Source organism: Heterodontus francisci, chromosome 17 (genome assembly GCF_036365525.1).
Source record: "Heterodontus francisci isolate sHetFra1 chromosome 17, sHetFra1.hap1, whole genome shotgun sequence".
Taxonomy (NCBI): Eukaryota; Metazoa; Chordata; class Chondrichthyes; order Heterodontiformes; family Heterodontidae; genus Heterodontus; species Heterodontus francisci.
In genome coordinates, this window is record NC_090387.1 from 27,277,435 (window position 1) to 27,295,765 (window position 18,331).

At 43.8% G+C, this 18,331-nt stretch overlaps 1 protein-coding gene across 1 annotated transcript in view; it reads right to left on the bottom strand.

Moving 5' to 3' along the window:
• The window catches only part of LOC137378579 (polycystin-1-like protein 2), a 175,634-nt gene that overhangs the window by 132,058 nt on the left and 25,245 nt on the right, over nucleotides 1–18,331 (bottom strand). Inside the window, exons 7-11 of the mRNA XM_068048884.1 lie at nucleotides 9,946–10,175; nucleotides 8,402–8,806; nucleotides 7,772–7,891; nucleotides 2,982–3,031; nucleotides 2,171–2,345 (exon numbers count right to left, since the gene is read on the bottom strand). Of these exons, the coding sequence (XP_067904985.1) occupies nucleotides 2,171–2,345; nucleotides 2,982–3,031; nucleotides 7,772–7,891; nucleotides 8,402–8,806; nucleotides 9,946–10,175 (980 nt within the window). The remainder of the gene's footprint in view (nucleotides 1–2,170; nucleotides 2,346–2,981; nucleotides 3,032–7,771; nucleotides 7,892–8,401; nucleotides 8,807–9,945; nucleotides 10,176–18,331) is intronic.

Sequence of the window (18,331 nt, forward strand, 5' to 3'; positions counted from 1 at the left end):
TAACCAACGGATCAGATCTAAGCTCTGCAGTCCTGCCACAATCAGCCGTGAATGGTGGTGGACAATTAAACAACTAACTGGAGGATAAGGCTCCACAAATATCCCCATCCTCAATGATGGGGGAGTCCCGCACATCAGTGCAAAAGATAAGGCTGAAGCATTTGCAACAATCTTCAGCTAGAAGTGCTGAGTTGATGATCCATCTTGGCCTCCTCCTGAAGTCCCAGCATCACATATGCCAGTCTTCAGTCAATTTGATTCACTCCGCGTGATATCAAGAAATGACTGACTACATTGAATACTGCAAAGGGTATGGGCTCTGACAACATTCTGGCAATAGTACTCAAGACCTGTGCTCCAGTTGTGGTTGTTGGAGGTCAGTCTTCTCAGCTCCAGGACAACAGAGCAGGAGTTCCTCATGGTAGTGTCCTCGGCCCAACCATCTTCAGCTGCTTCATCAATGACCTTCCTTCAATCATAAGGTCAGAAGTGGGGATGTTCGATGATGATTGCACAATGTTCAGCACCATTCACGACTCCTCAGATACTGAAGCAGTTGTGTAGAAATGCAGCAAGACCTGGACAATATCCAGGCTTGGGCTGATAAGTGGCAAGTAACATACGTGCCACACAAGTGCCAGACTATGACCATCTCCAACAAGAGAGAATCTAACCATCTCCCCTTGACATTCAATAGCATTACAAGCGCTGAATCCCCCACTATCAACATCCTGGGGATTACCATTGAACAGAAACTGTACTGGAGTAGCCATATGAATACCGTGGTTACAAGAGCAGGTCAGAGGCTAGGAATCCTGTGGCGAGTAACTCACCTCCTGATTCCCCACAGCCTGTCCACCATCTACAAGGCACAAGTCAGGAGTGTGATGGAATACTCTCCACTTGCCTGGAATGGTGCAGCTCCAACAACACTCAAGAAGCTCTACTCCATCCATGACAAAGCAGCCCGCTTGATTGGCACTCCATCTACAAACATTCACTCCCTCCACCACTGATACACAGTGGCAGCAGTGTGTACCATCTACAAGATGCACTGCAGCAACGCACCAAGCTTCCTTAGGCAGCACCTCCAAACCCACGACATCTACCACCTAGAAGGACAAGGGCAGCAGATGCATGGGAACATCACCACCTGCAAGTTCCCCTCCAAGCCACACACCATCCTGACTTGGAACTATATCGCCGTTCCTTCACTGTCGCTGGGTCAAACTCCTGGAACTCCCTTCCTAACAGCACTGTGGGTGTACCTACCCCACAAGGACTGCAGCGGTTCAAGAAGGCAGCCCACCACCAACCTTCTCAAGGGCAATTAGGAATGGGCAATAAATACTGGCCTGGCCACCATTGCCTACATCCCATGAACAGATAAAAAAATCTTCAGAAATTAGCTGGAAGTGGATAAAGGTACTTTCACTGACAAGTTCATGGATGACACCAAACTGGCACTGGTATTTTATACAGTACTAGATATTACAGGGGGACAAAATATTTGGGAAGGTGGACAGACAACTCAATGATACAATTTAATGTAGATAACTGTAAGTCATGGAGAGTAAATTTCCACAGGAATTCTCCCAATTGACTGCTGTAATTTCAATCCCCAGAGAAATGCCATCAGTGGTGTCTATATCATTTCTCTGGGGTTTCTGCAGATGCACTGCTAAAGCTACAGTGAAAATTCTCACTCATGCACTTAGGGGTATGGAATAGGCAGAGGGATTAAATGATTAATGTGACTGATACAGATTACGTAACAAAAGCAGACCAACAAAAAGAATTTGGGAGTTAGAGCTGATGGACCCTACGGACATCAAACCAACATCCAATGGCTGTCAAAAAAGCTAATTAAATGTTCGGTTAAATGAGAAAAATGGTATTGTAGATCAAAGGAAATAATCAATTAGGCCACAGCTGGAGCATTGTTTGTAGTTCAGGAAGCTTCACTGGAAAAAGTTCTTTGGTCAATTTTACTGAAATATTTAAGCGCAGTTTAGTGCAGTTGCATAAATGAAAATAGGTGGTGATTACTATAATACTATTTTCCTCTTTTTGCCAAGATTAACTAAGACGTTTTAGAATCAATAGGATTGCCATTCAAATAGTTTAACAAAATGAGCATCCTTAAATTCCAGGTGCCTAAGTAACATACCACAAGACCACTGGAAAGCCATTTTACTATGGTTGTTCATGTCATGATTCTTTGATTTTCTCCCACTCAAAACAAGCTGGGAAAAGGGATTCGCCACCTCTAGTTGGCCACCATTAATTTTAGCCTGAAGTTTTTCTAGTTGTAGTTTTTCATCCGGTTCGCTTTTCGGAAGTGACTGAAAAAGAAAAAGGGGCAAACTTTGGTTTTGGTCAAGTTGAGAAATGGATCGTATGATGACTCAGCGTTTAATTTGAAGGACAATGCTATTGTCCAGGAACTCAGAGCTGCCCCCACTCCTCTGCCATAACTCCAGCAGGAATCCCTGTTTATGCGAGAAGCTATGCAGCAGAATGGGAGCAGCTCTGAAGATATTCCCAACAGTACATGCAGAGTCAATAACTCCACGTATATAACCATATCAGTTACTAGATTAAAACATATCCCAATGGAGTTGTGTAATTGTTTACTATATAGTGACTAGGAATGTAATGTTATAGATTATCAAGAAATATATCTAAAATTATGAAATGCTGCATAACATGACTTGATATCCTTGTTTATCTTTACAATCTGATGAGATACGATATTTCAGTTTGAGAAAATCTAGGTACAAACGGGTTTTATTAACATCACTGTAATTGCATCAACAATCAATTCTGTGGCAGATCCCACAGGTGAGGAATTTTAGATTTCCAACTGTTGAAAGGAACAGTAGAAAAGGGAAAGTCAGGCCAACCTAAGAGATTTTTATTTTCTTTCTGCCACAAATTTTAAATGACAGCAAATAGAATTTTAAATATAAATTACTTACCTTTGTTGGAGACATTTTGGCTCTGTCCTTGATTTTACTGTGTGAGAAAGCTGTTGGAACACAAGTAAAGGAAGTTAAGTTAATTCTCATTGATTACAACAACAGCAACAACAACAACTTGTACAGAGGAACATAGGTGCAGGTGTCGGCCATTCAGCCCATCGAACCTGCTCCGCTATTCAATATGATCATGGCTGATCATCCACTTCAATGCCTTTTTTTCACACTATCCCCATATCCCTTTATATCATTGGTATTGAGAAATCTGTCAATCTCTACTTTAAACATGCTCAATGACGGAGCTTCCACAGCCCTCTGGGGTGGAGAATTTCTAAGATTCATAACCCTCTGAGTAAAGAAATTTTTCCTCATCTCTGTTTGAAGTGGCTTCCCCCTTATTCTGAAATTGTGTCCCTTGGTTCTCGACTCCCCAACCAGGAGGAACATCTTAGCTGCATCTACCTTGTCTATCCCCTTAAGTATTTTGTAGGTTTCAATGAAATCACCTCTCATTCTTCGAAACTCTAGAGAATACAGGCCCAGTTTCCCTAATCTCTCTTCATAGGACAGTCCCGCCATCCCCAGAACAAGTCTGGTGAACCTTTGTTGCACTCCCTCTATGGCAATAATATCCTTCCTAAGGTAAGGAGACCAAAACTGCACACAATACTCCAAGTGCGGTCTAACCAAGGTTCTATACAAGATTAGATTAGAGATACAGCACTGAAACAGGCCCTTCGGCCCACCGAGTCTGTGCCGAACATCAACCACCCATTTATACTAATCCTATACTAATCCCATATTCCTACCAAACATCCCCACCTGTCCCTATATTTCCCTACCACCTACCTATACTAGTGACAATTTATAATGGCCAATTTACCTATCAACCTGCAAGTCTTTTGGCTTGTGGGAGGAAACCGGAGCACCCGGAGAAAACCCACGCAGACACAGGGAGAACTTGCAAACTCCACACAGGCAGTACCCGGAATCGAACCCGGGTCCCTGGAGCTGTGAGGCTGCAGTGCTAACCACTGCGCCACTGTGCCGCCCTGAAGCAAGATTTCACTACTCCTGTACTCAAATCCTCTTGCGATAAAGGCTAACATACCATGAGCCTTCCTAATTGCTTGCTGATTTATATTGCACCATTCCTATTATAAAACGTCCCAAGGCGCTTCACGGGACATTGGACAGCACAGTGGCGCAGTGGTTGGCACCGCAGCCTCACAGCTCCAGGGACCCGGGTTCGATTCTGGGTACTGCCTGTGCGGAGTTTGCAAGTTCTCCCTGTGACCGCGTGGGTTTTCGCCGGGTGCTCCGGGTTCCTCCCACAGCCAAGGACTTGCAGGTGATAGGTAAATTGGCTGTTGTAAATTGCCCCTAGTGTAGGTAGGTGGTAGGGAATATGGGATTACTGTAGGGTTAGTATAAATGGGTGGTTGTTGGTCAGCACAGACTCGGTGGGCCGAAGGGCCTGTTTCAGTGCTGTATCTCTAAGAAAAAAACAAAATATGACACTGAGCCACATCAGGAGATTTTCGAGCAGATAACAAAAAGGTAGGTTTTAAGGAGGAAAGAGAGTTGGGGAGGGAATTCCAGAGCTTAGGGCCTAGGCAGCTGAAGGCACAACCAGCAATGGTGAAGTGATTAAAACCAGGGACACTCAAGATGCCAGAGTCAGAAGAGAGCAGAAATATTGGTGGGTTGTAGAGCTGGGGGAGATTACATGGGTAGGGAGGGGCCAGGCTATGGAGGAAATGGAAAACAAGGATGAGCATTTTAAAATTGAGGTGTTGCTTAACCAGGAGCCAGTGTAGGTCAGTAAGCACAGGAGTGATGGGTTAATGGGATTTGGTGTGAGTTAGGACATGGGCAGCAGAGTTTTGGATGGCCTCAAGTTGATGCAGGGTAGAATGTGGGAGGCCGGTCACGGGTGCAATAGAATAGTCAAGTCTGGAGGTAACAAAAGCATGTTTGAGGGCTTCAGCAGCAGGTGATGTTTAAGAGATGGAAGTAGGTGGTGTCAGTGACGGTGCAGATATGTGGTGGAAAGCTCATCTTGGGGTCAAATATAAGTTGTGAACAGTCTGGCTCAGCTTCAGACAGTTACCAAGGATGGAGTCGGTAGCTAGGGAGCGGAGTTTGTCGTGAGGGCCAAAGACAATGGCCTCAGTGATTACAAAAAGAAAAAGATAATCTTTCTGCATTTTGTAAAGCACATCATGGAGAAAAGATTACTTTGGTTATAATGGGATCATTTTGCTAGGCTCTGCTCACAGTGAGGAGCCCGACAAGTGGTTAGTAACACTGGCAACATTGTAGCCCATATCTGCGAGAGGTTTTATGTTGGGAGGAGAATTATAAATGTATCCAAATAGAACTTGTTCACATCTTGTTATACATGATAACTAGAGTAATTCTTTCCCTCGTGAATTCAATGAGTGCAATTCTTCTTTTGAATTCAATAAGTTAATTTTTAATCTATAAATAGGCTTCAGAATTGGGTGGGAGATTAATCAGTACCCAAATTTTGCATTGAGAACATTTTAAAAATTAAAATCTCCAAATAAAATGTTGAAGCTCAAATTTAAAATAAAATTGCAGATTGAGATTCTTCAATGTCCCCAATAGTTGAAGACATTTATCCAAAACAGACACAGATGGCTCCTGTGATCCTGTTGTTTATCAAGATGAATGACTAAAAATGGGCAAATGATGTTATCTGTATTTATTTGAGAAGGTGTGATTGCAAAATAAAGTTTCTAAACTTTATAAGATGCTTTTTGAATCGCATATTAATTTAGAATTACATACAGATTACAACATGGTGGCAGGTTGTTCAGCCCAGCCAGTCCATTTTTGTGTATATTTTCCACATGAGCAGTAGTCCTGGCCCCATTTTCTTTTATTCCCCTTTGCTTCGATCACCTTTTTAAAAATAAATTAATTTCTGGCTTTAATTGGTCTCATGATACAGAGAGGGGAGAGACAAAGTTACATTTGATCTCAACAAAGTAAGTTCAGGGGGAAAATGAAGTCACCAGGGCTGATTCCTTGATCAGGTGCTTAACATTCACATTTTCCTGAGGAGAGTTCCTTTGTGAGCACTGATCCATCCTGGGACAACCCGTTTGGGGAATCAGCGCTATCATTCGAAATATCAAAGCATGGAAATTAAAATGTGTGATATTAACGACAATTTTCTTAACATTTAGCATGTCCACATGACAATTTTCAGCGCGATCACCTCCATTGAAATAATGCACAAAGGAATGTTTTATGAACATGCTAAGTGTCTGTATACTGATAACAAAAACAACGATTTTTCAGCTTGAAAACTTTTGCACATTGCATTCAGTAACACTAAGCATGCAGCAACATCATGTGGGATTAGTGCTGCGTGTACAATATAGCCAATACATTTTCAATAGTGAAATCAAACTGATGCATTAAATGAACCTTTGCAATGTACTAATACCAAATTAGGTTCAAATTTTCAAAAGAGTTTTTTTTCCCCCAAAAGCGGGCACATGTTTGTCATAACTCAAAGGATCGCCTATTAGCATTAATAGTTAGCAGTGGAACATCTTAAAAAAGGGAATATTTGAAATCATTGTCTTCATCTGCCGACGAACAAACAACCATTTCGATGTTTCAGTGAGGGTATTTAACGTAATTATTTATACATTTGAACTGCACATAAGAATGAATTCTAGCTGTGAATTTGCATTTTATAGCAACCACAATTTCTTTTGCAACAGAAGAAAAAAAATATAAGAATCTTATGCAGCATTACCGAGTAGGGATGGCAAGAGTCAGGCAGTGATCACTGTTTGTTGGGCAATAAAGAAAAAGGAAGTATATTCTCCCCAATGAACAACAGGATGCACTGACTACAGGTTTCAATACAAATCAGACATTGTGGCTGGGATTTTGTCTTGGCAAAAGTGCCAATGAGAGCCCCACATCTCCTCCTCTGGGAGGGGGGGGGTTTAGTGGGGTTGGCAGCAAGGCAGAGGGGTGGCTCTCAGCAGGTCCACCCCCAGCCCCTCCCCCCTCCACCTCCCCCTCCCCCTTCCCGATTGCCAGATCCCTCATTCAGGCACTAAGTGTTTGCTTGGCGGTGGGGCAGGAAGGTCGTTCACAGGCCTTCCTGCGCAGACTGAATTTGGAGGCGGGAAGGTGGCAGGGATCCCCGCCCCACCACCAACCCACCTGATTATATGCTTTCCCTGCCTCCAAACTCGGTGTGGGGGAGAGCCTAAAATGCCCCCTATGGGAGTGAAATGGGACATGTGCAGGGATGCAAAACAGACGGTATCACATCAGTTGCCTGTTGTACACTTTGCCCAATTTTCAGTTCCACTGAGTTCAACAGAAGTTGTATAACAGCCGGCAGAAGTAATTCCAGGTGTTTTGCATATACAGTTTTACCCCATACATATGGTTGGGGGCTGGGGGATTGTTGCAGGGGGCAAAGTTTGTTTAGTAACAGAGTACACCAAAGGTATGCTCAAGTCTCTGAAGTGGAACTTGAATTTGCAACTTTCTGACTTAGAAGCAAGAATGTTACCACTGAGTCAAGGTTGGCATCCAATATTTATAATATATTTATATTTATACTTATATCCAATATTTATATTGGCTGAGTGTAGGATAAGTAGATATCAGAATTATAATTCTATGATACATTGATTATCCTGCAAGCTGAGAGAAGCTACAAGGAGGTGAAAATAGTAGGGTGCACCAATGTTATTTTTAAGCAAATAAAATGTAAAAGTGTTTACCTCCATTGTCCATATCATGCTCTGTCAGTGCTGAAGTATTTGCCACAACAGTGATATTCCCAACATTAAAACTAATACTAGAAAATGCATTGACAGCTTTCCCTCTAACCAGAAAAGTACCTGCAGATAGGTGGAAAGTAAAGGTGAAATCAGTGTAATGAGAAGTAGTAGGTGAAACTCAACAGTGATTTCTAGATTTCACCTACCTTATGATGGTGAATGACCAGTTGAATAAGCATTTGTGGTTTCATCAGGACTAAGTAAGAAAAATTATTCCATCAAAATCATTCTAGTGATAACACATTAAAGATGATGGTAGAACCCCCAAAGAATAGATCGATATAAGTGGCTGAATATGGCTGCCTACATCGCTTCCCCGGGGTTTCTGCTGGTCTCCCTCTGGACCGCTGGCACAATTTGGGGCCAAAGATTTTATAATTTATTAGATATAAATGCACCTGTGGTCATTGCTAACTTTTCTATTTCATATAAATCTTGGTGTCTTGATTTCATGACTCAAGTCATTTCATGTATAATCATAGAAACAAGTAATAATTTAGTTCACAACAGTTCAGTAAATGCAGACATTCTAGTAAACTATTCTGGTAAAAGGCAAGAAAAATGTATTACCTTCAGAAATCATTGGAATGCTGTAAGCCCCCAGTTTTCCATCAGGATTTTCAATGGCTTCAGAAAAGGTCTCATTAGGACCAATAAATTCAAACTGTAACTCAATTGGGGCACCACAGGATACTGAGATGTTAATAGTGAGATCATTTCCCACCTCCAGAACAGCAGAGTTTACCATAGCCTCCAGACCCTTGATTGGTTCCACCAATTGAACTGTAATGTTCTGAGATACCTCTTGAGTTGTCACATTATTCTTGGCAAGAATGGTTAGCTGATGTATGCCAGGGCCTATCAGTTGCTGGGCAGCACTTCCCATCGTGGCATTTTGAGGAATACTTCCTCTGAACACAGTGGATGTGTGAAGGGTGACAGCTCCAGCTAATATAACATAAGTCACATTTGTACCTATGAAAGCAGAAAGTTGTGGACAATTACTCTTACCTTATTTAATCAGGTATCACTTTACATTGTATACATATTATGGGACATTTTGCAGGGTCTCCCTATCTCTTGCTGTAAGTTTGGCAGAAGATCAGTAGAGCTCTGAAGAAATGGTCACTTCTATTAATGCAGCAGTTCTAAGGGTTCTGCTCATCTTCGCTGAAGTCACAGCTGTAGATCAGGAGACCTAAGCAGAACTTCCAGGTGACAGTGTATTGTATATCTGTATTATTTCAAGTAGAACTGATTTTCTAACAACCATTAATTGTTGTAGTTGTATCCAATGCTGCTGAACTTGCTCCCGAAACAAACTTGGCTGGTCTGGTTTTAGACAGCCCTATCCCAAAGATACCATAGGGCTTCTTTTAATTTTCACTGGTCACAGCTTGTTCACCAGGGATCAATCTCTAACCTCCTCTCCATAATCTTATTGTTATCCACTCTCATCTTCTGTGCTTCCTCTGATAAAATCCCCAAACTCTGGCCCACTCCATGTTACTATCGAAAATGATTCCTCTCCTGCAAAGGCCCTCTTCATCTTAGCTGAATCTATCACTATCTGGGCCTGACAGAAACCTGGCTGACAAACTGTTACTTTATCCCACTCCCGACCCCAGCCTCTCACTTTTACTGAAGTCATCATCATGTCCAATCTGAGCCACTCTCGTGCAACTCTAGCATCTTTTTCTCGTTTAAGGACATAACTGTCTCCTATCTCCCCTTTAAAATCCTTGTCATCTCCCATCTTCCCAATCCTCATGGTGATTTCTTTACACAAATCTCCTCCCTATTCTTCTTCTCTGGCCTTTTTGACTTCTCATCAACAGTGATGCCATTGAAGGTTAGGAGGTTGTTGGAGATGTTTGTTGCTTGATGTGATATTGATGTGACACAGATGTTATCCATTACTTATCAGCCCAAGCCTGAACGTTATCCAGGTCCTGCAACAGGCCGCTATGGGCTACTTTTCTGTACAGTATTTCTTTCATTATGACCTACACTGCTCATATTTTATGAAGTGTGAGTTATTTTATATCACAGGATAAACAGCTACATAAATTATGCATATGTTCACTCTACTACACATGAAAAATAAACTGTACCTTCTTCAACTTGAAGCTGAATCCACAATGGGTCTCCATACAGAACTCTGCAGTTATCAACATCTTCTGATTGATTAACATTGTAACACTTGATGATTCTAAAACCACTGATTGGTTGTTGGATTGACACAGTTTCCTGGGCTGTCACATGCCATTCGCTAGTTGTACATTCAACATTGATAGTGAAGAGTCCAGGGGTCCTGTACCTGTATGTCACATTGCTAGGAGACCTTTAAAAAACAGCAAAAATAATCCAGTTGAAATATACATTAGGTAAGTGTAAGGGGAATCATTTTCTTATAATAATTACTGTGTTAGTTAAGTCAAAGCTTACCCCATAAATATTTTTGCTACATATCCTTAGGTAAAGATATTTGGAATGTATTGTTGCCATTGTGAAGTCTTTTGCAAAGAAACTAAGTTTACCGAAAGGCTTTGTTTGACTCTGGTTATCTGCTTAGTTTGCATTGAGACAGATTTTTATATTTGGAATAAGTAAACAAGCGGCGACAGGGAGAGCGAGGTGGCAGCTGGGTAAGTGAGTTTACAACTTATATAAACTTACCTTGTTGTTTTGGCGGTTTCTTTTTGCAGCGGCGACAGGGAGAGCGAGGTGGCAGCTGGGTAAGTGAGTCCTATATATTTGGGCGGCGGCTGAACCCGAGACACTACACCTGTAGTGTCTCCCACCCGCCCTCCTCCTCTAACCAAAATAAAAGGACTCTGTGGTGTGCAGATAAGGTAAGGCTTTTTCTATTTATTTTTTCCTGTGATTGGTGAAAACTTTTCGTTCCTTTTTCGTTTATCTAAATTAAGACTAACTTAAGCTTAAGATTGAAAATGGCAGGAGATCTCAGACCCGTGTTATGCTCCCCTTGCTCAATGTGGGAGCTCAGGGACACGGCTGATGTCCCTGACTCCTTCACGTGCTGGAGGTGTGTCCAGCTGCAGCTCTTGTTAGACCACATGACGGCTCTGGAGCTGTGGATGGACTCACTTTGGAGCATCCGCAATGCTGAGGAGGTCGTGGATAGCACGTTTAGTGAATTGGTCACACCGCAGATAAAGATTGCTGAGGGTGAAAGGGAATGGGTGACCAAAAGGCAGAGAAAGAGCAGGAAGGCGGCGCAGGAGTCCCCTGCGGTCATCTCCCTCCAAAACAGGTATACCGTTTTGGATACTGTTGAGGGAGATGGCTCACCAGGGGAAGGCAGCAGTAGCCAGGTTCATGGCACCGTTGCTGGCTCTGCTGTTCGGAAGGGCGGGAAAAAGAGTGGAAGGGCTATAGTTATCGGAGATTCGATTGTAAGGGGAGTAGATAGGCAGTTCTGTGGTCGAAAACGAGACTCCCGAATGGTATGTTGCCTCCCAGGTGCACGGGTCAGGGATGTCTCAGATCGGCTGCAGAACATTCTGAAAGGGGGAGGGTGAACAGCCAGTTGTCGTTGTGCACATAGGCACCAATGATATAGGTAAAAAATGGGATGAGGTCCTACAAGCAGAATTTAGGGAGTTGGGAGCCAAGTTAAAAAGTAGGACCTCAGAGGTAGTAATCTCAGGATTGCTACCAGTGCCACGTGATAGTCAGAGTAGAAATGAAAGAATAGTCAGGATGAATGCGTGGCTTGAGAGATGGTGCAGGAGGGAGGGGTTCAGGTTTTTGGGACATTGGGACCGGTTCTGGGGGAGGTGGGGCTATTAAAAATTGGACGGTCTACACCTCGGCCGGACTGGAACCAATGTCCTTGGGGGTGCTTTTGCTAATGCTGTTGGGGAGGGTTTAAACTAATGTGGCAGGGGGATGGGAACCAAATGAGGAGGTCAGTGGACAGTAAGGAGGTAGTAATTAAAGCCTGTAAGGAACTAGATAATGAAGTCAGCGTGACTAAGGAAAAGAGTAGACAGGGAGCAGATGATGAACGCAAAGGGACTGGTGGTCTGAGGTGCATTTGTTTTAATGCAAGAAGTGTAGTAGGTAAGGCAGATGAACTTAGGGCCTGGATTAGTACCTGAGAGTATGATGTTATTGCTATTACTGAGACTTGGTTGAGGGAAGGGCATGATTGGCAACTAAATATCCCAGGATATCGATGCTTCCGGCGGGATAGAGAGGGAGGTAAAAGGGGTGGAGGAGTTGCAGTACTGGTCAAAGAGGATATCACAGCTGTGCTGAAGGAGGGCACTATGGAGGACTCGAGCAGTGAGGCAATATGGGCAGAACTCAGAAATAGGAAGGGTGCGGTAACAATGTTGGGGCTGTACTACAGGCCTCCCAACAGCGAGCGTGAGATAGAGGTACAAATATGTAAACAGATTATGGAAAGATGTAGGAGCAACAGGGTGGTGGTGATAGGAGATTTTAATTTTCCCAACATTGACTGGGATTCACTTAGTGTTAGTGGTCCAGATGGAGCAGAATTTGTAAGTAGCAGAATCAATTGAAAGATGGCTACAAAACAAAAAATAAAGAGTCAGAGTTAAGGGAGCTTCCTGGGATTGCCAGAAAGTGGGAAATGCTGTTCAACAGGGATCTTTTGCTGAGACCATGGTTGTTCACTATATCCATAAATTAATTGGACTCAGAAATTGGAGGTATGCTGTTGAATTTTGAAGACACCAAGTTGGGGTGTAGAGCTAATAATGTGGAGAATTGAACCAAAATGCAGGAAGATATAAACACGCTTTCAGAGTGGGTGAATACATGGCAAATGAAGTTCAATATAATGAAGTGTGAGGTAGTTCATTTTGGTAGGCAGAATAAGGAAGCTACTTATTCCTGAGGAGGTAAGAATCTAAGTGGGCTAGAGGAGTAAAGAGATCTGGGTATATACATAAATCACTAAAAGTAGCAATTGCAAGTTGATAAGGCCATACCGAATGCAAAAAAACTTTTATAGAACTTTGGTGACACCACACTTGGAGTACCGTGTGCAGTTCTGATCTCCATAATTACAAAAAGGGATATCGAAGCATCGGAGAAAGTGCAGAATATATTTCCAAAGGTGTTACCAGAATTGAGGAGATACAACTTTCATGGGAGATTAAGCAGGCCAGAGCGCATTTCTTGGAAAAAAGACCTGATAGCAATCTTTAAAATTATGAAGGGGTTCGTAATAGGAACAAGGGGTAATAAATATCAAGTGTCCACTAAATGATCAAATCAAGAATTTAGGAGGAATTGCTTTTCACAGAGAGTGGCAAGAATGTGGAACTCACTGCCACATGGAGTGATTAAAGCAGATAGTATTGATGCATTTAAGGATGCATACATGTGGGAGAAGGGAATAGATGGGTAGAGTGGGAAGAGGTAATTAGAGTGACAGGAGTCTTGTGTGGAGTATAAAGACTAGCATAGATCAGCTGGGCCAAATGGCCTGTTTCTATGCTGTAGTTTATATGTAATTCAGTCATTTGTTGTGAGAAACACTCATGTTCTCTTGGCTACAATGTTATCATGAATGGTGGAGGGAGGATTTAAAGAATTGAAAGGGCTAAAAAAAATTAAATGCATAGACTAATCAGTTTTTTTAAAAAAATTGTTGGGGCCCAACCCAAGACAGGAACACAATTCTTTCTGCAGCCATACTCTGGCTTCTCTCTGCTGGGCAGAGGCTAAACTGAGGTAAAATAGCCTGACCTTATAGTTGAGGTCACACCACTATGACAGGTACAACTCAGCCCACAGCCAAAATATGCCAAGACTCTGTAGAAAATCCTAAGCAGGCATTAACTCTGATTATCTTCAGACCTTGAGGAGGGCTAAAAGGGGTCATGAAAAGTCATTGGCAAACAGGATTAAGGAAAATCCCAAGGCTTTTTATACATATATAAAGAGTAAGAGGGTAACCAGGGAAAGGGTTGGCCCACTCAAGAACAGAGATGGGAATCTATGCGTGGAGCCAGAGGAAATGGGTGAGGTGCTAAATGAGTACTTTGCATCAGTATTCACCAAGGAGAATGATGATGGTGGATGATGAGCCTAGGGAAGGGAGTGCAGATAGTCTCAGTCATCTCATTATCAAAAAGGAGGAGGTGTTGGGTGTCTTGCAAAGCATTAAGGTAGATAAGTCCCCAGGGCCTGATGGGATCTACCCCAGAATACTGAGGGAGGCAAGGGAAGAAATTGCTGGGGCCTTGACAGAAATCTTTGCATCCTCATTGGCTACAGGTGAGGTCCCAGAGGACTGGAGAATAGCCAATGTTGTTCCTTTGTTTAAGAAGGGTGGTAAGGATAATCCAGGAAATTATAGGCCGGTGAGCCTTACGTCAGTGGTAGGGAAACTATTAGAGAGGATTCTTCGGGAGAGGATTTACTCCCATTTGGAAACAAACGAACTTATTAGCGAGAGACAGCATGGTTTTGTGAAGGGGAGGTCGTGTCTTACTAATTTGATTGAGTTTTTTGAGGAAGTGACGAAGATGATTGATGAGGGAAGGGCGGTGGATGTTGTCGATATGGACTTTAGTAAAGCCTTTAACAAGGCTTTGCCCGCATGGCAGACTGGTGCAAAAGGTGAAGTCACACGGGATCAGAGGTGAGCTGGCAAGATGGATACAGAACTGGCTCAGTCACAGAAGACAGAGGGTAACAGTGGATGGGTGTTTTTCTGAATGGAGGGTTGTGACTAGTGGTGTTCCGCAGGGATCAGTGCTGGGACCTTTGCTGTTTGCAGTATATATAAATGATTTGGAGGAAAATGTAGCTGATCTGATTAGTAAGTTTGTGGACGACACAAAGGTTGGTGGAGTTGCGGATAATGATGAGGATTGTCAGAGGATACAGCAGGATATGGATCGGTTGGAGACTTGGGCGGAGAAATGGCAGATGGAGTTTAATCCGGACAAATGTGAGGTAATGCATTTTGGAAGGTCTAATGCAGGTGGGAGGTATACAGTAAATGGCAGAACCCTTAGGAGTATTGACAGGCAGAGAGATCTGGGCGTACAGGTCCACAGGTCACTGAAAGTGGCAACGCAGGTGGATAAGGTAGTCAAGAAGGCATACGGCATGCTTGCCTTCATCGGTCGGGGCACAGAGTATAAAAATTGGCAAGTCATGTTGCAGCTGTAGAGAACCTTAGTTAGGCCACACTTAGAATATTGCGTGCAATTCTGGTCGCCACACTACCAGAAGGACGTGGAGGCTTTGGAGAGGGTACAGAGGAGGTTTACCAGGATGTTGCCTGGTCTGGAGGGCATTAGCTATGAGGAGAGGTTGGAAAAACTCGGATTGTTTTCACTGGAACGACGGAGGTGGAAGGGCGACATGATAGAGGTTTACAAAGTTATGAGCAGCATGGACAGAGTGGATAGTCAGAAGTTTTTTCCCAGGGTGGAAGAGTCAGTTACTAGGGGACATAGGTTTAAGGTGCGAGGGGCAAAGTTTAGAGGGGATGTGCGAGGCAAGTTTTTTGCACAGAGGGTGGTGAGTGCCTGGAACATGCTGCCAGGGGAGGTGGTGGAAGCAGACACGATAGCGACGTTTAAGAGACATCTTGACAAATATATGAATAGGAAGGGAATAGAGGGATATGGGTCCCGGAAGTGCAGAAGGTGTTAGTTTCGGCAGGCATCAAGATCGGCGCAGGCTTGGAGGGCCAAATGGCCTGTTCCTGTGCTGTACTGTTCTTTGTTCTTTGTTCTGATTTAGGATTTTTACACCACTGAGGCAAAAAAGCTAAATGGAGGTCCCTTCACCACCGTGCTAAATTTCGAACAGATTTAGCAATGCAAAACTGGGCATCCATGAGGCGCTGTGGGCCATCAGCAGCAGCAGAATTGTACTCAACCATAATCAACGGTATATCCCCCACTCTACCATTACCATCAAGCCGGAATAACAACCCTGGTTCAATGAAGAGTGCAGGAGGGCATGCCAAGAGCAGCACCAGGCATACTCAAAATGAGGTGTCAACCTGGTGAAGCTACAAGCCAGGACTACCTGCGTGCTAAACTGCATAAGCAGCATGCAATATACAGAGCTAAGTGATCCCATAACCAATGGACCAGATCTAAGCTCTGCAGTCCTGCCACATCCAGCCGTGAATGGTGGTGGACAATTAAACAACTAACTGGAGGAGGTGGCTCCACAAATATCCTCATCCTCAATGATGGAGTAGCCCAGCAGATCAGTGCAAAAGATAAGGCTGAAGCATTTGCAACAATCTTCAGCCAGAAGTGCTGAGTTGATGATCCATCTCGGCCTCCTCCTGAAGTCCCCAGCATCACAGGTGCCAGTCTTCAGCCAATTTGATTCATTCAGCGTGATATTAAGAAACGACTGACAGCACTGGATACTGCAAAGGCTATGGGCCCTGACAACATTCTGGCAATAGTACTGAAGACCTGTGCTCCAGAACTTGCCGTGCCCACAGCCAAGCTGTTCCAGTACAGCTACGACACTGGTATCTACCCAGCAATCTGGAAAATTGCCCAGGTATGTTCTGTAAACAAAAAACAGGACAAGTCCAACCCGGCCAATTACCGCCCCATCAGTCTACTCTCAATCATCGTTAAAGTGATGGAAGGTGTCGTCAACAGTGCTATAAAGCAGCACTTGATTTGATTTTTGATTTCGATTTGATTTAGAGATACAGCACTGAAACAGGCCCTTCGGCCCACCGAGTCTGTGCCGACCATTAACCACCCAGCAATAACCTGCTCAGTGACGCTCAGTTTGGGTTCTGCCATGGCCACTCAGCTCCTGACCTCATTACAGCCTTGGTTCAAACATGGACAAAAGAGCTGAACTCAAGAGATGAGGTGAGAGTGACTGCCCTAGACATCAAGGCAGTATTTGACCGGGTATGGCATCAAGGAACCCTAGCAAAGCTGAAGTCAATGAGAATCAGGGGGAAAACTTTCTGTTGGTTGGAGTCATCCCTCGCGCAAAGGAAGATGGTTGTGGTTGTTGGAGGTTAATCATCTGAGCTCCAGGACAACCCTGCAGGAGTTCCTCAGGACAGTGTCCTAGGCTCAACCATCTTCAGCCGCTTCATCAATGACCTTCCTTCAATCATAAGGTCAGAAGTGGGGATGTTTGCTGATGATTGCACAATGTTCAGCACCATTTGCGACTCCTCAGATACTGAAGCAGTTCGTGTAAAAATGCAGCAGGACCTGGACAATATCCAGACTTGGGCTGATAAGTGGCAAGTAACATTCACACCACACAAGTGCCAAGCAATGACCATCTCCAACAAAAGAGAATCTAACCATCTCCCCTTGACATTCAAAGGCATTACCATCACTGAATCCCCAGTATCTGGGGGTTACCATTAATCAGAAACTGAACTGGAGCAGCTATATAAATACCATGGCTACAAGAGCAGGTCAGAGGCTAGGAATCCTGCAGCGAGTAACTCACCTCCTGACTCCCTAAAGCCTGTCCATTATCTACAAGGCACAGGCCAGGAGTGTGATGGAATACTCTCCACTTGCCTGGATGGGTGCAGCTCCAACAACACACAAGAAGCTCAACACCATCCAGGACAAAGCAGCCTGCTTGATTGGCATCCCATCCACAAACATTCACTCCCTCCACCACCGTCGTTCAGTGGCAGCAGTGTGTACCATCTACAAGATGCACTGCAACAACGCACCAAGGCTCCTTTGACAGCACCTTCCAAACCCGCGACCTCTACCTAGAAGGACAAGGTAAGCAGAGACATGGAAACACCACAACCTGCAAGTTCCCTCCAAGCCACACATCATCCTGATTTGGAACTATATCGCCATTCCTTCACTGTCGCTGGGTCAAAATCCTGGAACTCCCTTCCTAACAGCACCATGGGTGTACCTACCCCACATGGACTGCAGCGGTTCAAGAAGGCAGCTCATCAACACCTTCTCAAGGGCAATTAGGGATGGGCAATAAATGCTGGCATAGCCAGTGACGCCACATCCCATGAATGAATTTTTTAAAAATTCAGTGTGCACAGCCATTTCTTGATATTATTTGAAGTGAATTGAATTGGCTGAAGACTGGCATCTGTGATGCCTCAGGAGGTCATTGAGATGGATCATCTATGTGGTATTTCTGGCTGAAGATTGTTGCAAATATTTCAGCCTTGTCTTTTACACCTGTGCTGGGATCTGCCAGTATTGAGGATGGAATATTTGTGGAGCCTCCTCCTCCTGTTCGTTGCTAATTGTCCACCACCATTCACGACTGGATGTGGCAGGACTGCAGAGCTTCTATTTAATTCATTGGTTGTGGGATTGTTTAACTCTGTCTATAGCATGCTGCTTCTGCTGTTTATCATGCATGTGGTCCTGTTTTGGAGCTTCAACAGGTTGGCACCTTATTTTTAGGTAAGCTTGGTGCTGCTCCTGGCATGCTCTCCTACACTCCTCATTGAACCAGGGTTGGTCCCCTAGCTTGATG